General features: G+C 51.6%; 1 protein-coding gene across 2 annotated transcripts in view; it reads right to left on the reverse strand.

Annotated features, from left to right (window-relative positions):
* Positions 1–25,044, reverse strand: part of LOC140393265 (VPS10 domain-containing receptor SorCS1-like) — a 1,354,213-nt gene that overhangs the window by 32,579 nt on the left and 1,296,590 nt on the right. Inside the window, exon 26 of one of the 2 annotated variants that reach the window (XM_072479548.1) lies at positions 6,223–6,391. The exons of the other annotated variant lie outside the window; for it this stretch is intronic. Coding sequence (XP_072335649.1) covers positions 6,223–6,391 — 169 coding nt within the window. Of the gene's footprint in view, positions 1–6,222; positions 6,392–25,044 lie in introns of those variants that run through there. 2 annotated transcript variants of the gene reach the window in all.

The following is a 25,044-nucleotide window of genomic DNA, read 5'->3' on the forward strand; positions in this document are numbered from 1 at the left end:
CGCCGGCGGGACAGGCAGTTTCTGGGCGGGACTTCGGCCCATCCGGGCCGGAGAATCCAGCGGGGGGTCCCGCCAACCGGCGCGGCTGGATTCCCGCCCCCGCCCAATCTCCGGGAGCGGAGACTTCGGCGGGGGCGGGGGCGGGATTCACGGCGGCCAACGGCCATTCTCCGACCCGGCGGGGGGTCGGAGAATGACGCCCATGGTATTTATGTCATTTTATGATCTACTTACACGAACCCCAAATATTTTTTGACCTCCGCTGTTTCTCGATTTTTGCCATTTAGAACGTGATCTGCCTTCTCCTATTTAGGAGTGGATGATCTTCCATTTGCTCCTATTGAAATCTATTTGTCACAGTTTAGCCTATTCTTTTAGTCTGTTAATGTCTCCTTGTAATTTGATGCTACTATTTATATTGCTTTCAATGCCAGCTGAATTGGTGTTCATCAGAAATCCTCGACATGAGGCTTTTTATTTCATCATCAAAGCCATTGATAAATAGAGTGAATAATTGAGACTCTGTCACTGATTCTTGTAGGGTACCACCGGTCACCTCGTGTTAATTCGAGTACCTAACCATGCCAATAATTCATCTACAATTCTATGAGCTTCAAACTTAGCTAACAGTATCTAATGAGGGAATTTATCAAATACCTTCTGGAAGACCATGTAAATAACATCCACAGACGTTCCCCAGACGACTACCTCAGTCGTCCTTTCTAAGGATTGTCACCATGCTGTGGTGGAGAGGTTTGATTGAGCATTCCATTGATCCCATGGGCGATGCCATTGGGAGCCTTAAACTCTTGACAGGGTCACCCATGATGGTAAGGTCAAAGTGGAGGAACCCAGACAAAGTGCAATCGAAAACAAGTCCTCATTGGCGGATCAGGCGGACGATACTCGCCTGGTATCAACGGCTGCGATGGTAGATGAAGGCGGCAGCAGTAGGTGAGTTCCCCAGTCATCGAGGTTCCCTTGCCACTGGAACTGGACCTACCTTCTGTCAAGGACTGCATATCTGCTGATGTGCAATGGCATTCCCATGTGAAATGATGTCCCACGCTAGGTATCTACCGAGAGGAAACCAGCAACCCCCCCCCCCCCCCCTACACAAACAAACCCTGTGGCGATTGACGAGAGGTGACAGTGACAGGACTGTGAGATCTGGAAGACCCTAGTTTCTGACCAGCAAGTAGGTGGTGTAGTTTGATTTGGTCATTTTGCTCTTGGAATAGGAATAGGAGCGTGATTCAGCAGTTTTCTTCACAACTGATCAGCCCTACATAAGAATTGGGAACAGAAGTGGGCAATTCAGCCCCTCGAACCTGCTCCACCATTCAATCAGATCGTGGCTGATCACTTCCTGGTCTTAATTCTACCTCCCGATCTGTTCCCCATATCCCTTTATCCCGTTTTAAAAATCAGAAATATATCTATCTCCCTCTTGAAACCATTCAATGATCCAGATATGGGGCAGCGAGTTTCACAAATTCACCGCCCTCTGTGAAAAGTAGTTCCACCTCACCTCAGTTTGAAATCTACCTCCTCTCAACCTATATCTTCTAGATTGCCCCACAATGGGGAACATTTGGTCTACCTTTATTTTATCATTCCCATTCAGTGTTTATACATCTCAATCAGATCCCCTCTCATCCTTCTAAACTTCATTGAGTATTAAACTGTTCAATCTCTCCTCATACATAGAACATAGAACGATACAGTGCAGTACAGGCCCTTCGGCCCACGATGTTGCACCGACATGGGAAGTCAAAAAAAACAAAAGCCATCTAACCTACACGATACCATTATCATCCATATGCTTATCCAATAAACTTTTAAATGCCCTCAATGTTGGCGAGTTCACTACTGTTGCAGGTAGGGCATTCCACGGCCTCACCACTCTTTGCGTAAAGAACCTACCTCTGACCTCTGTCCTATATCTATTATCCCTCAGTTTAAGGCTATGTCCCCTCGAGCTAGCCATTTCCATCCGCGGGAGAAGGCTCTCACTGTCCACCCTATCTAACCCCCTGATCATTTTGTATGCCTCTATTAAGTCTTCTCTTAACCTTCTTCTCTCTAACGAAAACAACCTCAAGTCCATCAGCCTTTCCTCATAAGATGTTCCCTCCATACAGGGCAACATCTTGGTAAATCTCCTCTGCACCCGTTCCAAAGCTTCCACATCCTTCCTATAATGAGGTGACCAGAACTGTACACAGTACTCCAAATGCGGCCGTACCAGAGTTTTGTACAGCTGCAACATGACCTCATGACTCCGGAACTCAATCCCTCTACCAATAAAGGCCAATACTCCATAGGCCTTCTTCACAACCCTATCAACCTGGGTGGCAACTTTCAGGGATCTATGTACATGGACACCGAGATCCCTCTGCTCATCCACACTTCCAAGAATTTTACCATTAGCCAAATATTCTGCTTTCCTGTTATTCCTTCCAAAGTGAATCACCTCACTCTTCTCTACATTAAACTCCATTTGCCACCTCTCAGCCCAGCTCTGCAGCTTATCTATGTCCCTCTGTAACCTGCAACATCCTTCCGCACTGTCGACAACACCACCGACTTTAGTGTTGTCTGTAAATTTACTCACCCACCCTCTAGGTCATTTATAAAAATGACAAACAGAAACGGCCCCAGAGCAGATCCTTGTGGTACGCCACTTGTAACTGAACTCCATTCTGAACATTTCCCATCAACCACCACCCTCTGTCTTCTTTCAGCTAGCCAATTTCTGATCCACATCTCTAAATCACCCTCAATCCCCAGCCTCCGTATTTTCTGCAATAGCCTACCGTGGGGAACCTTATCAAACGCTTTACTGAAATCCATATACACCACATCAACTGCTCTACCCTCGTCTACCTGTTTAGTCACCTTCTCAAAGAACTCGATAAGGTTTGTGAGGCATGACCTACCCTTCACAAAGCCATGCTGACTATCCCTAATCATATTATTCCTATCTAGATGATTATAAATCTTGTCTCTTATAATCCCCTCCAAGACTTTACCCACAACAGACGTGAGGCTCACCGGTCTATACTTGCCGGGGTTGTCTCTACTCCCCTTCTTGAACAACGGAACCACATTTGCTATCCTCCAGTCCTCTGGCACTATTCCTGTAGCCAATGATGACATAAAAATCAAAGGCTCAGCAATCTCTTCCCTGGCTTCCCAGAGAATCCTAGGATAAATCCCATCGGGCCCCGGGGACTTATCTATTTTCAGCCTGTCCAGAATTGCCAACACCTCTTCCCTACGTACCTCAATGCCATCTATTCTAATAGCCTGGGTCTCAGCATTCTCCTCCACAACATTCTCTTTTTCCTGAGTGAATACTGCCAAAAAATATTCATTTAGTATCTCGCCTATCTCTTCAGACTCCACACACAACTTCCCATCCCTGTCCTTGACTGGCCCTACTCTTACCCTAGTCATTCTTTTATTCCTGAAATACTTATAGAAAGCATTTGGGTTTTCCTTGATCCTACCTGCCAAATACTTCTCATGTAAATTCACCTTGCTCATCTTAGCTCTCGCTTTAGATCCTTCCTCGCTACCTTGTAACTATCAAGCGCCCCAACTGAAACTTCACACCTCATCTTCACAGAGGCCTCCTTCTTCCTCTTAACAAGAGATTCCACTTCTTTGGTAAACCACGGTTCCCTCGCTCGACGCCTTCCTCCCTGCCTGACCGGTACGTACTTATCAAGAACACGCAGTAGCTGTTCCTTGAACAAGCTCCACATATCCAGTGTGCCCAACACTTGCAGCCTACTTCTCCAACCTACCCCTCCCAAGTCATGTCTAATGGCATCAGAATTGCCCTTCCCCCAGCTATAACTCTTGCCCTGCGGGGTATACTTATCCCTTTCCATCACTAACGTAAACGTCACCGAATTGTGGTCACTGTCCCCAAAGTGCTCACCTACCTCCAAATCTAACACCTGGCCTGGTTCATTACCCAAAAACAAATCCAATGTGGCCTCTCTTGTTGGCCTGTCAACATATTGTGTCAGGAAACCCTCCTGCACACATTGTACAAAAAACGACCCATCTAATGTACTCGAACTATATCTTTTCCAGTCAATATTTGGAAAGTTAAAGTCTCCCATAATAACTACCCTGTTACTTTCGCTCAAATCCAGAATCATCTTCGTCATCCTTTCCTCTACATCCCTAGAACTATTTGGAGGCCTATAGAAGACTCCCAACAGGGTGACCTCTCCTTTCATGTTTCTAACCTCAGCCCATACTACCTCGGAAGAAGAGTCCCCATCTAGCATCCTCTCCGCCACCGTAATACTGCTCTTGACTAGCAGCGCCACACCTCCCCCTCTTTTGCCTACTTCTCTGTGCTTACTAAAACACCTAAACCCCGGAACCTGCAACAACCATTCCTGTCCCCTTTCATCCCCAGAATCAATCTGGTGAACCTCCTCTGAACTGCCTCCAATGCCACCACATCCTTCCTCAAATAAGGAAACCAAAACTGGACACAATACTCCAGGTGTGGTCTCAGCAATACCCTATGCAAGATGTTGTGATAGTCTTCACCAACGGAAATAAGACTGGAACCTTGAAGGTTAAGATTGGGGTGAAGCAGAAATGTGTTACCCCCACCCCCCCCAACATTTTCTCCAGGAGGTTGAAACCCAAGATAAAGATGACACTGCCAACGCTATTGGAACTTTAGTAAGCGTATGACAATGCCATTTCCTTTATCTCAGAAGAGAATTTCCAAGCCATGCTTGACGCCGTCGCAGAAGCATACCGTAGAATTGAACTTAGCCTCAACCTCAAGAAAACTCAAATCCTTTACGAACCCGAACCGGGGCAAGATCTGGTCTCTCCCTCTGTCAAGATCAACGAGAAACCCTCCCAAATGTGGAAAATTTCCTCCACCGGGGGAGCCACCGGATATGGAGATCCAAAATGGTATCCAATCCACCAGCATCACCATCCGACACCTAAGGACAGGAGTCTTCAATGATCGTGATATCTGTGCTGATGCAAAGATCTTCTTGTACAAGGCAGCCATCCTTCCAACCCTTCCATATGGCTCAGAAACCTTGACTATATAGAGATGTCATCTCAAGGCCTTGGAGTGTGATCATAACCGCTGTTTGAGACTGATTCTCCGCATTAGCTGGGAGGACAGATGTACTAGTATGAGTATCCTTGAAGGTGCCAAGCGCACCAGCATCAAGGACATGATCACCCAGAACAAATTCCAGTGGACTAGCCATGTGTTTAGGATGCCATAGTCCCGATTTCCAAAGCAAATCTTCCTCATCCATCTGAAGAAGGTAAAAGGAAGCATTCCAAAGGCACACTGAAGGCCTACCTCAATAAAAGCAACATTGACGTTAATGCTTTTGAGACCTTTGCTCAGAAGAGGCCTACCTGGAGGAACCTCCTGATTGAAGGGGCACAATTCTTCGAGGACACCCGACGCCAAGCGGAGGCCCGAATAAAATACTAGCAATCTCGAGTCCAAAGACCAATCCCACCTTCTGGAAACATCTGCCAAGTGTGTGGCCAGAGATCTGGCTCTAGGATCAAACTCATCTGCCATGCAAGAACCCACGGAACCAATGACCAGTAACAAGGAGTTTCTTAGGTGGACAATCATACTCATTAGCAAGTGATCACCGAAGAAGGAAGAAGAATATGACTTCAGCCACCCTCAATCCTGAGGGGCTGCTTTGAAGAAGTCACCTCTTCAAAGGTTCATCAGACAGGACCTACTCTTTACAAATCACTTTCTCTGAAGAGCTGGAAATGTTCAAGCTGTACAGTCTCAATACCCTTCATTATAGACTCTAGCCAATTTCCCAATTACAGATGTTAGGCTAACTGATCTATCATTCCCTGGTTTCCCCTATTTCAGTCTCACCTTTCTTGAATAGTGGACTGAAACCCCGAATCTAACAGTCTTCAAACTGAGAGAACTTTAGAAGATTATGGTTAGGTCAACTGCAATGTTCTCATCTACTTCCCTTAAAACCTGGAATGGAACCATTTGATCCGACGATTTTGCCAATCTTTAGTGGAAGTTTGATGGGGGAGGGGTGGGTGGGAAAATGACAGGGAATCTGCATATAAAATAAACTAATTCCTGAACAAATGAGCAATGTTTTTCTTTGTGCTTGTGCACCTGCCTTTGTGTTGTGTGGAATTTATTGTTATCTTACTTCATTTACCTAAATTCTGTGTGTCATGGTCATCATCAGTGAATTCCTCTGGGCTGGTTAATTCACTTTGGGTGATGTTGGGGATGCCCTCAATTTGGCTGACTGGGTTTATCGTCTCTTGCTCCTTTTCATTGGGCATCTGGGCATAAGCGTTAATCCCTGGTATCTTCCTGTGTAAAATGACAGAGAGCCAATTAAAAAAATGTACTGGAAGAAGTGTTTGCTTCAGAGTCTAGACAAGGTGTTAGTCTGTTTTTAATCGGCGTGTTAGCTTGTTAGTGAGGCAGTGGCAGGATATCTCTATAAAGTACTCTTCTGGAAAGGATTTTTGGGGTCCAGATGAGCATCATGTCAAGAACCTTTTAAGTATAGATTAGTGCTCGTAAAATCATGACAGAATACTTACCTTGAATGCGTCACCTTCACAAATTCAATAATGCTTTCGCCTAATTTCCCAAATTGGCCTGGATTCAAAAGATTCGAACATTCATTTGTACATAAATAAATGCAGTTCTCAAGGGAAATGAGGACACCATCCTATACAGGTACAAATGGCAGGAGCATCAAACCCAGCAAAAAGCAGCAGATTGACAGCATTTACAAAAGTGCCCCAGTCGGTCACCTCATGGCCCAGCACAGCCCTCACTTTATCGTTGACATCATTCTAAGGGACCAACCTGTTTTGATAAGGTGTTTAGGAGGCATTCCAGAAGCAGCACCAAGGAGGTGGCAACCTGGTGAAGCTGCAGTACATTAAACAGGTGGAAGCAACATGTCATAGACAGGAGCTTGCGATCCAACAGCCAACAGATAAGATCAAAACACTGCGGTCCTGTGACTGCATCTATTTCTGAATGGTGGGTGGCAATTAAAGATGAAACAAGAGGAGGAGGAGACTCCACAAATGTGCCCATCCTAAATTGTGACAGCGCTCGCTATGTCAGGGGAAAAGGAAGACTGAAACACTTGCACCCATCTTCAGCCAAGTGTTGAGTGGATGATCCCTCATCCTGACGTCTCCAGCATCACAGTTCCCAGTCTTCAGCCAATTGGATTTACTTCCTGTGATATTAAGAAACAGCTAAAGTCATTGGATATCGCCAAAGCTATGGGTCGCAATGACTATCTGTAATGCTGAAAACTCATTCTCCAGGACTAGTCGTACCTCATGCTGTTCCAGCACAGATTCAACACTGGCATCTATCTACCTGACAAAGTGGAAAATTGCCCAGGTATGTCCTGTTGAGAAAAAGCTGGGTATATCAAATCCAGTCAATTACCGTACCGCCAGTCTACTTGATATCATCAGCAAAGTGATGTAAAGTGTTGTTGACAGTGGGATCAAGCGGCACGTTATTAGCAATAACCTGTTCACTGATGCTCAGTTTGGACTCTGTCAGGACCATACATCTCCTGACCTCATTACAGCCTTTGCCCAAAACACGGATGAAGAACTGCACTCCAGAGCTAAGAGTGACTGCCCTTGATATCAGGGCAGCATTTGGTCATCAGGAAACCTTAGTAAAGTTGAAGTCAATGAAAATTGAGGAGAAAACTCTCTGCTCGTTGCAGTCACACCTTGCCCAAAGGAAAATGGCCGTGGTTGTTGGAGGGCAATCATTTCAGCCTAGGAGTTCCTCAAGACGGTGTCCTATAGATGCAAGTATCTTCTGTTGCTTCATCAATGACTTTCCATCCATCATAAGGTCAGAGGTAGAGGTGTTCAGGTCCATTTGCAACTCCTCAGATAATGAAGCAGCTTGTAACCACTTGCAGCAAGACCTGGACAACATTCAGGCTTGGGCTGATAAATGCCAACTAACATTTTTGCCATGTAAATGCCAAGCATTTCTAACTAGAGAGAATCTAACTGTCTCTCCTTGACATTCAACAACATTACAATTGTTAAATCCCCCAATATCAACATTCTGGGGGTTACTATTATTGACCAGAAACTGAATTGGACCAGCCATATAAATACTGTGGCTATAAGAGCAGATCAGAGGATGGGAACTTTGAGGTGAGCATCTCACCTCCTGACTCCCAAAGCCTGTCCACCATCAACAGGTACAACTTAGCAGTGTGAAGGAATACTCTCTACTTGTTTAAATGAGTGCAGCTCCAACAACAAGCAATGAGCTTGACATGGAGCAAGATAATGGAGCCCATTTGTTCCGCATACCCCATCCATCACCTTAAATTGAATCCCGCCATCACTGATGCACAGTGCTATCAGTGTGCACCATGTGCAAGATACACCACAACAGCTTCACAACCTCTTCAACAGCACCTTCCAAACCTTGGAAGGACAGTGATAAGAGACACAGGGGAGCATGTTCCCCTCCAAGCCACACACCATCCTGATTTGGAACTATATCATTGTCACTGGGGGAAAATCTGGGAACTCTCTACCTAACCTAATGGTTGTCCTACACCACATGGACTGGGACAGTTCAAGAATGTGGTTCACACTATTTAAAGGACAATTAAGTCTGAGTAATGAATGTTCGCCTTTCCAGTGATACCCATGTAACAATGCAAGTTCCCAGACTTCATTAAAAACACACAAGGTATTTATCAATTTAAATAAATGTCCAGAGGCCAGCAATGATCCGGCTGCCCGAAAGCAGCCCACTAGCTGCTCTAGTCCTTACCTGTCTGCTGCATGTCTTCTACCTAAGAGGGAACTCCACCCCCTCGAGTGATTACCAACTCTCAGTGCCAATTAGTCTCCCAAACCAGGTGACCCTCATCTGCTGTGTTACCCATAAAGGGACAATCGCCACAAACACCACATCCCATTAAATGAATATAAAGAAAAAATGTAAATGGCATTCCCAGTAATTCTGAGATCAATGCGGAGAATCACTCTGCGTAATGTCAGGAAATTATTCCTTTCCCAGAGAAAAATGGGATGGGCTGTGGGTTTCTGTGGTAAACTCTGATTTGTAAGGTGCCTTCACTGTATCATGAAGCATTTACAGCACAAATATAGCTCATTTGGTCCAACTGGCAGGATATATATTCCATACATACAGAGTTTGAAAGACATTTCTGTTTAGCCTGAGTCACAGTTGGATACTTCATCAGCTGGCTGGGCTGCAGGCAGCCAACACTGGACTGCTTACAAGGCCAGACAAACCAGTGTCAGATTCTGCAAGGGTGTAGGAAGCATTCCAGAGAACCTGAGGCTCTTTCAGTTGTGTAGATTAGCCTGAAAAGGTGCTTGTTTGATGCATGTTTTTTATTGGTATGTTTCTCGAAGTGTTCTCAACCACCAGTCAATTCTTTACCTGTCCACACATGGGGCGAAATTCTCCGTTATCGGCGGAAACTCCGCCGATCGGCGCAAAAAACGGCGCAAATCCCACTTGCGTCACGTCATAAAAATGGGCCGATAGTCTGCGGCCCGAAATGGGCTAGCAGCGACGTAACGGGATCCGCGCTTGCGCAGTGGTTCACGCCGTGCAGCGTCATACGCGCTGCACGGCGTGACGGCTCATAAGGCCGCGCAGCTCCCCCCCACCCGACCGGAACAGCCGACCGCAACACCCGACTTGATGGCTGGCCGTCGCTCAGCCCCGAGGTTCGAGTCACGCGATGTGGAGGCGCTCCTGGATGCGGTGGAGCAGAGGAGGGACGCCCTGTATCCCGGGCACGGCCGCAGAGTTGCCCCACGCCACAGCCGGCGTCTGTGGAGGGAGGTGGCAGAGGCCGTCACCGCTGTGGCCCTGACACCACGGACAGGCACCCAGTGCCACAAGAAGGTGAACGACCTCGTCAGAGCAGGCAGGGTGAGCGTCCCCCATATCCCCCATATCCCCTCTCCCCCAAATCCCCCCCTCCCCCATATCCCCCCCCTCCCCCATATCCCCCCCTCCCCCATATCCCCCATATCCCCCCTCCCCCATATCCCCCCCTCCCCCATATCCCCCCCCTCCCCCCATATCCCCCATATCCCCTCTCCCCCAAATCCCCCCCCTCCCCCATATCCCCCCCTCCCCCATATCCCCCCCTCCCCCATATCCCCCATATCCCCCCTCCCCCATATCCCCCCCTCCCCCATATCCCCCCTCCCCCATATCCCCCATATCCCCCCTCCCCCATATCCCCCATATTCCCCCCTCCCCCATATCCCCCATATCCCCCCTCCACCATATCCCCCCCTCCCCCATATCCCCCCCTCCCACATATCCCCCCCTCCCCCATATCCCCCATATCCCCCCCTCCCCCATATCCCCCATATTCCCCCTCCCCCATATCCCCCCTCCCCCATATCCCCCATATCCCCCCTCCCCCATATTCCCCCCTCCCCCATATCCCCCATATCCCCCCTCCCCCATATCCCCCATATCCCCCCTCCCCATATCCCCCCTCCCCCATATCCCCCATATCCCCCCTCCCCCATATTCCCCATATCCCCCCCCTCCCCCATATCCCCCCTCCCCCATATCCCCCATATCCCCCCTCCCCCATATCCCCCCCTCCCCCATATCCCCCATATCCCCAAGTGAATCCAGCCCTAACCTTAACCTCTGCAATGCACGCGCAACCGATGGCGTGCATTCATATACCTGCCTAACACTGTTGCCTTTTACCCCTGCCACCACCCCCCCCCCCCAGGAGAAGCGCGCACACAACAATAGGGAGCATGTGAGGACTGGAGGAGGGCCCGCTGATGAGAGGCCACTGACCGTACACGAGGAAAGGGCCCTGGAACTGGCTGGCGGACCTGACGACCGGGAGGTTGCTGATGCAGAGGTCGGGGCCCCACGAGCAAGTGAGCCACCAACAGCCCGTCCCCATATCCCCCCTCCCCTATATCCCCCTCTCCCGTATCACCTGATCACTGCCTGATGTCTAACCATGCATGCTTCATTGTGTATCGCAGGACCAAACGTCCAGGCACCCATCCCCGCAGATGCAGACCGCCCGCAGGATGCCCCTCGGAGACCACGGGAGACGGAGAGACCCGCACCCTCCAGCATGCGACGCCCGCAGGATGCCCCTCGGAGACCACGGGAGACGGAGAGACCCGAACCCTCCAGCATGCGACGCCCGCAGGATGCCCCTCGGAGACCACGGGAGACGGAGAGACCCGAACCCTCCAGCATGCGACGCCCGCAGGATGCCCCTGGGAGACCACGGGAGACGGAGAGACCCGAACCCTCCAGCATGCGACGCCCGCAGGATGCCCCTCGGAGACCACGGGAGACGGAGAGACCTGGAGCAACAGGGAGACGACACCCCCGTCACGTGCGGGAGCGACCACCCAGCGATGAGGGGGGCAGCCACAGGCCCCCGTCACATCCGAGCCAGGACACCACTACCCAGGACACCACTATCCAGGACACCCCTACCCGGGACACCACTACCCAGGACACCCCTACCCGGGACAGCACTACCCGGGACAGCACTACCCAGGACACCCCTACCCGGGAAGACGAAATACCGGACAGTGACTCAGAGTGGATGGGTGGAGACGAACCCCCACCCCAAAGTGCCATGGACTCAGAGTGGGACGAAGAGCACGACACAACGCCACTGCTGTCACCAACACCCTCCACCATCGCAGAAACACTCACCACGGTTGGGCACTTTAGTGATGAGGCGTCTGGTACACTCACTGGTGCGCACAACACAGCCGTCCCGGTACAGCAGGTGGAGGTAGGAGCAGCAGAGGGACCGGGCGGTCGGAGGGCAGCCCAGGCCAAGCGAACATCTGCCGCCCAGATAGATCCCGGGTTCCTGGAGTTACCACACCCACACATAGATCCGATGCAACCACCGACACGGAGACGAGCGAATAGGGTGACGGGTGGCTTGCGGCGGCTGCGGTCGCAGGTGGAGGAGTCCACCCGCGTCCAGGAGCTGGGAGTGGTCCCGGTCATGCGTGCCACCCAGGCTGACACCGCACGGGTGGCGTCCGCGGTGGAGGCAATGGGTGCGACGGTGTCAGACATGGGGAACGGTTTGCGAGGCCTGGGGCCTTCCGTGCAGGCGGCGTCTGTGGCCCAGGAAATGGCTGCCCTCTCACAGGAGGCCATGAGCCAGTGCCAGCGCCAGATGGCAGAGGCGCTCAACGCCATAGCCCAGTCTCAGCAGGCCATGGCCCAGTCTCAGCAGGCCATAGCCCAGTCTCTGCAGGCCATGGCCCAGTCTCTGCAGGCCATAGCCCAGTCTCAGCAGGCCATGGCCCAGTCTCAGCAGGCCATAGCCCAGTCTCTGCAGGCCATGGCCCAGTCTCTGCAGGCCATGGCCCAGTCTCAGCAGGTCATAGCCCAGTCTCTGCAGGCCATGGCCCAGTCTCTGCAGGCCATGGCCCAGTCTCAGCAGGCCATCGCTGAGGGCATCGGCGCCAGTGGCCATGTGCGAGCTGGCGTCGCACTGTCGCAGACAGGGTTCGACAACCCCCTGGGCTCCATGGCTGCAAACCTGCAGACCCCTGTCGATACCAGCACGGGCCTCCAGGACTGGCAGCGCCAGATGTCGGGGGCGCGTCGGATGGCCAGTCCGTTCGCATCCCCCACCCATGTAGAGGCCTGGGGGCCATCGGGCACCCCGAGGGAGGAGGAGGTGGTGTGGTCCGTCCCGGCTCCCTCTGTAGGGGAGGTCCCGGTACACCGCGACACCTCGGACTCCCCCCCTTCCGTCCCAGGTGCATCGGGTGGGCAACGGGCAGGACAGGCTGGCAGCTCGCCATCCCAGTCGCCCGGGCCGCAGCCTGGCCCATCTAGGCCAGGACGCCCCAGGAAACGGCCGCCAAAGGGATCCAGTGTCAGAGGGCAGGAATCACAGGAGTCCACCTCCAGTTCTGCTGTACCGTCTGGGGAACCACGTAGACGTAGTCAAAGGGCCCGTAAGGCCAAACAATTAGACACTGAGTAAGTTGGCACGGGTGCAGGGCACAGATGAGTTTTAGGCGCGAGGGCACGTGCATGAACTCCTTTGGTTATTAAAGTCAATGTTACACCTACCGAAGCTGCCTTTGTGCTCTGTCCAAAGTGTGCGGGGGTGTCATGTACGTTGAGCGCAAGTGTGTGTGTGAGGGGTGGTCTTACCTCAGCCCCAGGTGAGTCTGCCCCCTTCCCCCTGGGCCGCCATCAACATCCCCCGGGCAGAGGACGGGACCGTGCGCTGCAGTGTCACAGCCGCATGCAGGGATGGTCCGGGTGGATGGTGGTACTGTGGCCATGGGTCAGACATAGTCCAACGATGTAGAGCCAGGAGCTCATCGGAGGCGGGCTGTCATCATTCTCCATGGCCTGCGATAGACACGCGTCCACCCGCAACTGGGTGAGCCCGGCCCGTTGTGCCGCCGGTGGATCGGCAATTGGGAGTGGGGGGGTGGTGTGCATGCGGGTGGGGTGTGTGGGGTTGGGGAGGGGGGTGATGGTGCTGGGTGGATGGATGGGTGGGGGGTGTGGGTGGTCGGCTGTTGTCATGGTGTGCGGTCTGTGGCCATACTACCCGATTCCCACGCCCATCTAGTCAGTGAAGCGGGCGTCTATCAGTCTGTCCCGTGCCCGCTGGGCCAGCCGGTAACGGTGGACAGCCACCCGCCTGTGTCTACCCCGTCTGCCCTGACCATTGCCCCCATCCCCCTCATCTGGGGAGGACTGGGCCTCTTCCTGCTGCTCCTCCACTCCGCCCTCCTCTGCCTGCGGCACATCGCCCCTCTGCTGGGCTATGTTGTGCAGGACGCAGCACACCACAATGATGCGGCCGACCCTATCTGACCGATACTGGAGGGCGTCCCCAGAGAGGTCCAGGCACCTGAAACGCATCTTCAGCACGCCAAAGCACCTCTCGATCACTCCCCTTGTCGCTACATGGGCATCATTGTAGCGGTTCTCCGCCTCATTGCGTGGCCTCCGTATAGGCGTCATCAGCCACGATCGCAATGGGTAGCCCCTGTCGCCCAGCAACCAGCCCCTCAGCCGGGGATGGCGTCCCTCGTACATGCCGGGGATGGATGACCGCGACAACACGAATGAGTCGTGTACACTGCCTGGGTAACGGGCGCAGACGTGCAGGATCATCATGCGGTGGTCGCAGACCACCTGTACGTTCATCGAATAGGTCCCCTTCCTATTAGTGAACACGGCCCTGTTATCTGCAGGTGGCCGCACGGCGACGTGCATCCCATCGATCGCGCCCTGGACCATGGGGAACCCGGCAATGGCAGAGAAGCCCACGGCCCGGGCATCTTGGCTGGCCCGGTCCACGGGGAAGCGGATGTAGCGGTGCGCCATGGCATAAAGGGCATCTGTCACTGCCCGGATGCACCGATGCACCGATGTCTGCGATATGCCGGACAGGTCCCCACTCGGTGCCTGGAATGACCCCGTTGCATAAAAGTTCAGGGCCACCGTAACCTTGACGGACACGGGGAGAGGGTGTCCCCCGCCAGTGCCACGCGGTGACAGGTGTGCCAGCAGGTGGCAGATGTGTGCCACGGTTTCCCGGCTCATCCGGAGTCTCCTCCTGCATTCCCGGTCCGTGAGGTCCTGGTATGACTGCCGGGGCCGGTACACACGGGGCGCCCTCGGGTGCCTCCGTTGCCGTGGGGCCGCGACGTCCTCCTCTCCCTCCTCGTCCTGTCGGTCAGGTGTCCCTCCAGCCTGGGCGGCTGCCGCCTGCCCCTCTGCGGCAGCCTGCGCCGCCTCTCTGGCACGCTCCTCCTCCTCCTCCTCCTCCTCCTCCTCCTCATCCAGGGCAACATAGACATGAGCGGCTGCCACCACGGCGGCCAACATCGCTGGATGATCTGAAAACATGACCTGGTGGGGGGGAGGGGAACGACGACATGTCATCATTGCCCATATCCCCTCCTCCCCCCAGCCAGGTGGCATGGACCGCATGGGTCCAACTGTTGGAGGCTGGCACCTGGCCAGGTGGACCAACTCATTTGCCCTCCCATCACCCACCCCGGCACGGACCCCCCCCCGCCCCAACCTCCACCCCAGCACGGACCCCCCCCCCCCAACCTCCACCCCGGCACGGACCCCCTCCACAACCCCCAACCTCCACCCCGGCTCGGACCCCCTCCACAACCCCCAACCTCCACCCCGGCACGGACCCCCTCCCGGCACTCCCCCGGAGCCCAGCCTACTCTAACCACCCCCCCCCCCCCCCGCCGCACACACACACAAGCCGAGACACACCTCTCCTCAGGCAATCAGTCTGCGGCCACGCCATTTCCTGCCCAGAGCCAACCCCCCAGGCCGTCACTCACCTCCTCGCTGGTCGGCGTGAGCCTGGAGCACCGGGTCACGCCGATGAAAAGGAGGTTTGATTGACGTCGACGTGAACGGTCATCACGTCGACGGGACTTCGGCCCATCCGGAAGGGAGAATATCGGCAGGCCGAAAATCGGCTGCCTTGCGCAGGCCCGTGACATTCTCCGCGGCAGCGGCGCCATTAACGCCCCGCCGACTTTTCTCCCTTCGGAGACTTCGGCGGGGGCGGGGGGCGGGATTCACGGCGGCCAACGGCCATTCTCCGACCCGGCGGGGGGTCGGAGAATGACGCCCATGGTGTGGAGGGATGGTGGGCTAAGAGAGTTTGTAGAGGCCCAAGAGTAAAGAGAGGCTCATGCGACAAACCTAAAGCTAGGGCTCTCCATCAAGAAGAATTCACTTTTGACATTCTTGCAAACCAGAACAATCATTCTTGAATGTATTAGTTGCATTGAGACTAGATTGTAGTTACCAAGACGGGTAGCTCATGTCAGCAAATTTCTTGACTTGGCAGACCCGGCCGGGTTCCAAGATGGTCCCAATTTTCCCATTGGTGCCATTGGTCCCAATTTTCACTCCAGAAAGGTGTGGATGGGACAGAGTTGGGCCCACTGACTCTGAAAGAGGGTTGCAGATGACCATGAGGTCAGGAGTGTGCTGAGGTAGGATGGTTAGAAGGCCCAGCTTGGTTCTCTGTGAGTATATTCCAGTTGTTTTAGCAGCTGTTATGAACTCAATCCCTCACTACTTACCCCCTAGCATCCCCACAACCTACCCACCCATGGCCCCTCTATACCAATATGCACCCCCACCCACATCCCATGCCATCCCTTACCCCCATGGCCCCTACCATTCCAGCACATGCACCTTGCCCCCTCATATCCCATGCCTTTCCAATAGTAGTATTCTCCAGGAGCAGACCTCAGGAACCACATGGGGATGAAAAAAACATCTAGCAATAATACAGCTTTCATTCATACACACTTGATAATGGGAACAGAAATTTCCCATTCATGAAACCCATTCAAATATTTTACACCTGAAGTACTAACCTCTTATGAAAACAAACAAACTTCTATTCAGATCTCACATGAAGGCAGATAATCATTTAATATTCTCTTTAAACTATCAATTGTTCTGGGAACTTAGAAACTCCTGTAGGGATAACTAGCTTTTGAAACTCAGCAAACAATCATAATGGAATACTTCGGGAATGTCATCAAAGGCCTCACTGAAATCTGCACAAGCAGACAGTAATTTCTTTCTAACCTACACCAGATGGCCTGTCAATCAAAGCAGTCCAGCACATGATGTTTCTTTTCTTAACTCTCACGGACAGCTTAAGCCTGTTTTTTTCACAATCGAAGAGAGGGTAATTTATAAAATTTCAGATCTTGACACGTAAACAGAGTTTATCCACCCTTCAAGAATGTTTACATGGGAAAATGTGAAGTTTTTCATTTCGGAGGGAAGAATGACAAGTATCGAGTCAGCTGGAAGGAGGAGTAGTTTTCCATTAGAAGACAGCATCAAAAAGAGATTGGTTGGGATACAACTGGGTGAGGCAGGCGGCTAAAACTTGAAGCAAAAGTAACGATGCGGTTACTGACACTTGCCGCTATTTCCATGTAAACTGCAGAGCAACTCAGGTTGTGAGCAGGTGCCGACATCCGAAGCTTGCTGTCCCAGTTCTGCAATTAGCTTTGAGAGTGTAGCATTTTGCCTCATCGTGAGCATGCAACAGTGTCGGCCAGTCCAAGATTACATTCATGGCTTTCGCTTCTGCGAATCGAACACAAAACTGTGAAAATATTGATCTGAACCTCTTGGGCTGGTTAGCTCAGCTGGTCAGATGGCTCGTGCGTGGTTTGGAACAACGCCAACAGCAGGGCTTCAATTTCCATTCTGGCTGAGGAGGAGTTGGGTCCTGCCTCCTCGCTCTGCCCCTGGCAAAATCATCCAAAAATGGGCTCAAGATGAAGCATCACCAGACAGCGGCGAGCGAAGGACCTGCCTTCAGACACCATAACTGAAACAGGAGGCAACAGAGAACTGGAAAAGGATGATCAGTTCTCTGGAAAAGGGCCAAAGGATGGGATTTTGTATGTCCGGAAGACCATTCATTGAACAGCTCTGCAGCGTCTCCAGGTGATATTCTTCCTGGGGGGATTATATTGTCTATGACGGCTGAACTAAAGAGGAAGAAAGCTTCTTTTAAATTCTTCTGGGTCCGAAAAGATCGAGTTAAAATAAAGCAACAAAAAGTGACATAGGGTCACTTCAGTAATGGGTTAAATGGAAAATTCATTCTTTTATTTGGTATCATTTCCTCATAAGGACAGTAAGAAAATTCCGTGATGTTTTTGAATCCTCGGGTGTAAAATACCTTACACCTCCCTGATCTTTGTATATCGGAACACTCAGGGCTAATAATGTTTTGTTACTGTTCATTTGCAAATTAGATTATTATGTAAAAATGCTCATATTGATGAGGAAGCTGTTAATGACATGCAATATTAAATTTGCCAGATTTGAGAATGTTATAGGAAAGGGGTGTTTAATTGTCGATAAGCTGAAATGCCATTTAATGTTATGCCGAAGGTTTCTGAACACTGCCCATTGTTATTGCACTTTACAGTATCACAGGAAATACAATGCAGTAAAGGCCCTTCGGCCCATCCAGTCTGCACCGCCGCATGAAAGGCACCTGATCTGCCAATCGCCCATAGCCTCGAATGTTAAGACGTGCCAAGTACTCATCCAGGTACTTTCCCTATAGGTGTTTTGGAAGCTAGTGTGTGGTTATTAGACATTTCATCTTCACATCCATACTCAGCCAATCCCTTGAAATTACATAGAATTTTACTCGGGTCATGCAGTTATTCGGCCCAACCATTCTATGCTTGTTGATGTCTGTACTGCAGTGAGTCTCCTCCCTTGCCATCAAACTCATTTCAAGCATCGTTTTAATCCCGTTTTGCTCTCGTGTTCCTGCCTAGTTTCCTTTTGAAAACATCTCCAGCTATCTTTCTCAATTACTTCCTGTGGGACTGAGTTGCACATCCTATCCACTCACAGTGGAAATAAAGGTCTCCTTAATTTCCTGGTGAATGTATTTGTAGCTGTCTTGTGTTAATGGCCACTGGTTTGAATTCTCACACGCGTTTCTCCACATCGGCCCCCTAATCTCTACCTGCTGAGCTACTTCCATTTGCATTGTGCAATCCTTGACACCTATCCCCATGTTCCATTGTCAGTGGCTGGAATCTTTACTGCAACTTTCAACCAGGTTTCACTTGAGCCACTAAGTGTCAGCAATAATGTAACACAATTAAAAATGTAGTAGGTTGAAGCTACGTTGTCCAATTTTAGTGAATTTGGATAATTCCTTCCATTCAGGCGGGAATTCAGGGAGCTAGGGTGGAAACTTAGATCTAGGACAAACAGAGTTATTATCTCTGGGTTGTTACCCGTGCCACGTGATAGCGAGACGAGGAATAGGGAGAGAGAGGAGTTGAACACGTGGCTACAGGGATGGTGCAGGAGGGAGGGTTTCAGATTTCTGTATAATTGGGGCTCATTCTGGGGTCGGTGGGACCTCTACAAACGGGGTGGTCTACACCTGGACCAGAGGGGTACCAATATCCTGGGGGGGGGGGGGGGGGGGGGGGGAATTTGCTAATGCTCTTCGGGAGGGTTTCAACTAGTTCAGCAGGGGCTTGGGAACCTGAATTGTAGCTCCAGTATACAGGAGGTTGAGAGTAGTGAGATCATGAGTAAGGTTTCAAAGTGGCAGGAGTGTACCGGCAGGCAGGAAGATGGTTTAGAGTGTGTCTTCAACACCAGGAGCATCCGGAATAAGGTGGGTGAACTTGCAGCATGGGTTGGTACCTGGGACTTCGATGTTGTGGCCATTTCGGAGAGATGGATAGAGCAGGGACAGGAATGGTTGTTGCAGGTGCCGGGGATTAGATATTTCAGTAAGCTCAGGGAAGGTGGTAAAAGAGGGGGAGCGGTGGCATTGGTAGTCAAGGACAGTATTACGGTGGCAGAAAGGATGTTTGATGAGGACTCGTCTACTGAGGTAGTATGGGCTGAGGTTAGAAACAAGAAAGGAGAGGTCACCCTGTTAGGGGTTTTCTATAGGGCTCCAAAAAGTTCCAGAGATGTAGAGGAAAGGATTGCAAAGATGATTCTGGATAGGAGCGAAAGCAACAGGGTAGTTGTTATGGGGGACTTTAACTTTCCAAATATTGACTGGAAACGCTATAGTTCGAGTACTTTAGATGGGTCCGTTTTTGTCCAATGTGTGCAGGAGGGTTTCCTGACACAGTATGTAGATAGGCCAACGAGAGGCAAGACCATATTGGATTTGGTACTGGGTAATGAACCAGGACAGGTGTTAGATTTGGAGGTAGGTGAGCACTTTGGTGATAGTGACCACAATTCGATTACATTTACTTTAGTAATGGAAAGGGATGGGTATATACCGCAGGGTAAGAGTTATATCTGGGGAAAGGCAATTATGATGCGATGAGGCAAGACTTAGGATGCATCGGATGGAGAGGAAAACTGCAGGGGATGGGCACAATGGAAATGTGGAGCTTGTTCAAGGAACAGCTACTGCGTGTCCTTGATAAGTATGTACCTGTCAGGCAGGGAGGAAGTGGTCGAGCAAGGGAACCGTGGTTTACTAAAGCAGTCAAAACACTTGTCAAGAGGAAGAAGGAGGCTTATGTAAAGATGAGACATGAATGTTCAGTTAGGGCGCTCGAGAGTTACAAGTTAGCTAGGAAGGACCTAAAGAGAGAGCTAAGAAGAGCCAGGAGGGGACATGAAAAGTCTTTGGCAGGTAGGATCAAGGATAACCCTAAAGCTTTCTATAGATATGTCAGGAATAAACGAATGACTAGGGTAAGAGTAGGGCCAGTCAAGGACAGTAGTGGGAAGTTGTGCTTGGAGTCCAAGGAGATAGGAGAGGTGCTAAATGAATATTTTTCGTCAGTATTCACACAGGAAAAAGACAATGTTGTCGAGGAGAATACTGAGATTTAGGCTACTAGACTAGAAGGGCTTGAGGTTCATAAGGAGGAGGTGTTAGCAATTCTGGAATGTGTGAAAATAGGTAAGTCCCCTGGGCCGGATGGGATTTATCCTAGGATTCTCTGGGAAGCTAGGGAGGAGATTGCTGAGCCTTTGGCTTTGATCTTTAAGTCATCTTTGTCCACAGGAATAGTGCCAGAAGACTGGAGGATAGCAAATGTTGTCCCCTTGTTCAAGAAGGGGAGTAGAGAGAACTCAGGTAACTATAGACCAGTGAGCCTTACTTCTGTTGTGGGCAAAATCTTGGAAAGATTTATAAGAGATAGAATGTATAATCATCTGGGAAGGAATAATTTGATTAGAGATAGTCAACGCGGTTTTATGAAGGGTAGGTCGTGCCTCACAAACCTTATTGAGTTCTTTGAGAAGATGACCAAACAGGTGGATGAAGGTAAAGCAGTTGATGTGGTGTATATGGATTTTAGTAAAGCGTTTGATAAGGTTCCCCACGGTAGGCTACTGCAGAAAGTACAGAGGCATGGGATTCAGGGTGATTTAGCAGTTTGGATCAGAAATTGGCTAGCTGGAAGAAGACAAAAGGCGGTGGTTGATGGGAAATGTTCAGACTGGAGTCCAGTTACTAGTGGTGTACCACAAGGATCTGTTTTGGGGCCACTGCTGTTTGTCATTTTTATAAATGACCTGGAGGAGGGCGTAGAAGGATGGGTGAGTAAATTTACAGATGACACTAAAGCCTCTCAGCATCTTTGCATTGTGTAAGATAAATAACTTAATCAATACAATATGTATGTTTGTATGCTAATTTCAACACTATGCAGTCTATGTGAGAGCAGCATGTCAACTCTAGACTGGAGTCAGCTCCAGCCTTGGGAAACTGACATGTTGTATTGGAAAGGTAAAAACCCGATAATTCCTGAATGGAAATGATGGACTTATTTGTAGGTACCAATTGCAGTGTGCGAGGAACAGTCAACAGCACAGTTTTGGGACTGCCACTTGTGCATAGTACACTACCCCCCACAGGAGACAGGTTTAATACTTGCTGATAGTATTGAATGGCCAATTGAAAGGTTTGAGTTGCGGGAAACGTGTCAACTTGGGTTGCCAACCCTCAAGTGGATTTTCTTTGTTGTTATTGTTGCCAACTCTCCAGGATTGAGCTAGTCTTCCTCCAGAACTGAAGATAAATCCCTAAGGCATTGCTGAGAATAATGCAGGAGAAAGATAATGGGCGGGATTCTCTGACCCCCTGCCGGGTCGGAGAATCCCCGGGGGGGGCGGCGTGACTCTCGCCCCACGATGCCGGCTGCCGTATTCTCCGGCGCCGGTTTTCGGGTGGGGACCACGCCGTGCCGGTCGGGGGCCATTGGCAGCGGCCCCCCTCGGTAATTCTCTGCACCGATGGGCCAAACGGCCGTCGGTTTCTGGCCAGTACCGCCGCCGTGGATTGGACATGGTCCCACACGGCGGGATCTGGCTGGTAGGCCGGCTGGTGCAGTCTTCCGGGGAGGCGCGGGGGGGGGGGATCAGGCCCCGGGGGAGGCCCCCACGGTGGCCTGGCCTGCGTTCGGGGCCCACCGATCTGAGGGTGGGCCTGTGCCGTGGTGGCACTCCTTCCTTCTGTGCCAGCCCCTGTAGGGCTCCGCCATGGCCGGCACGGAGAAGGCACCCCCCTGCACATGCGGCAGAATAAGCTGGCCGGTCGGCGCATGCGCTAAACCATGCCGGCGGTTCTGCGCATGCGCTAACTCGCGCCGGCCCTTCGGCGCCAGTTGGCGCGGCGCCAACCCCTCCACCGCCGGCCTAGCCCCTGGAAGTGCGGAGGATTCCGCAACTTCCAGGTGGCCCGACGCCGGAGTGGTTCACGCCGTTCTTGGCGCCGGCGTCAGGCCAATTCGCCGATTGCGGTGAATTCCGCCCAATTAGTACATTTAAAAGCAAATCGATACAAAACATAAACATTGGAGATGGTGAGAACAGGGTTGTCTGACATGAGGGTCAAGAATCATGCTTTTGGGGCAGCAAGGTGGCGGAGTGGATATCACTACTGCCTCACGACGCCGCGGTCCCAGGTTCGATCCCGTCTCTGGGTCACTGTCCGTGTAAGTTTGCATATTCTCCCACGTGGATTTCGCACCCACAACCCAAAGATGTGCAGAGTAGATGGATTGGCCACGCTAAATTGCCCCTTAATTGGAATAATGAATTGGCCACTCTAAATTTATTAAAAAAAAAGAATCATGCTTTCGGGTAACAATAAGATTGTTTGTTTCCCAATTGGTGTGGGAATGTGGTGGGTTCTGCGAGGATGGACATGTTAGGTGGGCAGTATGGGAGCTTGGAGGCAGGGTTGGACAAGAGAGCTCATGGATAAAGCTCCCAAGAATAAATCCAACCCGGGCAGCACGGTAGCATTGTGGATAGCACAATTGCTTCACAGCTTCAGGGTCCCAGGTTCGATTCTGGCTTGGGTCACTGCCTGTGCGGAGTCTGCACATCCTTCCCGTGTGTGCGTGGGTTTCCTCCGGGTGCTCCGGTTTCCTCCCACAGTCCAAAGATGTGCAGGTTAGGTGGATTGGCCATGATAAATTGCCCTTCGTGTCCAAAATTGCCCTTAGTGTTGGGTGGGGTTACTGGGTTATGGGGATAGGGTGGAGGTGTTGACCTTGGGTAGGGTGCTCTTTCCAAGAGCCGGTGCAGCCTCGATGGGCCGAATGGCCTCCTTCTGCACTGTAAATTCTATGATCTATGATTAAACTGTGTAGGGGCAGTCAATCCACCATCATCACTTCTACACTCTCGTTAAAAGTTAAATAAAGAAATAAAACCTTTTTATTGTCACAAGTAGGCGTACATTAACACTGCAATGAAGTTATTGTAAAAGTCCCCGAGTCACCACATTCCAGCGCCTGTTCAGGTAAAGAGAGGGAGAATTCAGAATTCTCAGCTGGTATGGGAATTGAACCCCCGCTGCTGGCCTTGTTCTGTATCACAAACCAGCTGTCTAGCCCACTGAGCTGAAAGAGATCTCTTTTGTGTTTTGTCCAAAAACTGTAACAAATGTGTCGGGGAGATTTCCTAACAGTCATCGAGTTTAACAGCACAGAAAGAGGCTCTTCAGCCCATCGGTTATGCGTTGGCCATCAAGCATCTATCTATTCTAATCCCATTTTCCAGCACTTGGTCCAAGGTTTTGTGTGCTATGGTGTTTCAGGTGCTCATCTAAATGCTTCTTAAATGTTGTGAGGGTTCCTGCCTCTACCACCCTTTCAGGCAGTGAGTTCCAGGGGCGTCATTCTCCGACCCTCCGCCGGGTTGGAGAATCGCCGGGGGCTGCCGTGAATCCCGCCCCCGCCGGTTGCCGAAGTCTCCGGTACCGGAGATTGGGCGGGGGCGGGAATCGGGCCGCGCCGGTTGGCGGGTCCCCCCGCTAGATTCTCCGGCCCGGATGGGCCGAAGTCCCGCCGATTAATTGCCTGTCCCGCCGGAGTGGATTAAACCACCTTTTGAACGGCGGGACAAGGCGGCGTGGGCGGGCTCCGGGGTCCTGGGGGGGGGGGGGCGCGGGGCGATCTGGCCCCGGGGGGTGCCCCCACGGTGGCCTGGCCCGCGATCGGGGCCCACCGATCCGTGGGCGGGCCTGTGCCGTGGGGGCACTCTTTCCCTTCCGCCTCCGCCACGGTCTCCACCATGGCGGAGGCGGAAGAGACTCCCTCCACTGCGCATGCGTGGGAAACTGTCAGCGGCCGCTGATGCAGAGCATTCTGCACCTTTGGGGTGGCGCGATGCCCGTCTGATTGGCGCCGTTTTGGGCGCCAGTCGGCGGACATCGCGCCGTTTGGGGAGAATTTTGCCCCAGATTCCCACCACCCTCTCGACAAAAAAGCTTTTCCTCAAATCCCCTCTAAATCCCCTCCCCCTTACCTTAAACCTATTCCCCTGATTATTGACCACTCTGCTAAGGGGAAAAGTTCATTCCTATATACACTATCTATACGGGCAGCACGGTAGCATAGTAGTTAGCATAATTGCTTCACAGCTCCAGGGTCCCAGGTTCGTTTCCCGGCTTGGGTCACTGTCTGTGCGGAGTCTGCGCGTTCTCCCCGTGTGTGCGTGGGTTTCCTCCGGGTGCTCCGGTTTCCTCCCACAGTCCAAAGACGTGCAGGTTAGGTGGATTGGCCATGCTAAATAGCCCTTAGTGTCCAAAATTGGCTTTAGGGTTGGTTGAGTGGGGTTACTGGGTTATGGGGATTGGGTGGTGTGGGCTTGGATGGGGTGCTCTTTCCAAGAGCCGGTGCAGACTCGACGGGCCAAATGGCCTCTTTCTGCACTGTAAATTCTAAATTCTATCCCTCGCAATTTTGCACACCTCGATGAGGACCCCCCTCAACCGTCTCTGCTCCGAGGACAACAACCCCAGCCTAACCAGCTTCTCTCATAGCTAAAACGCTCCAGCCCAGGCAACATACCGGTGAATCTCCTCTGTACCTCTTCCAGTGTAATCACCTCCTTCCTAT

This window comes from Scyliorhinus torazame, chromosome 16 (assembly GCF_047496885.1).
Source record: "Scyliorhinus torazame isolate Kashiwa2021f chromosome 16, sScyTor2.1, whole genome shotgun sequence".
NCBI classification, from domain to species: domain Eukaryota; kingdom Metazoa; phylum Chordata; class Chondrichthyes; order Carcharhiniformes; family Scyliorhinidae; genus Scyliorhinus; species Scyliorhinus torazame.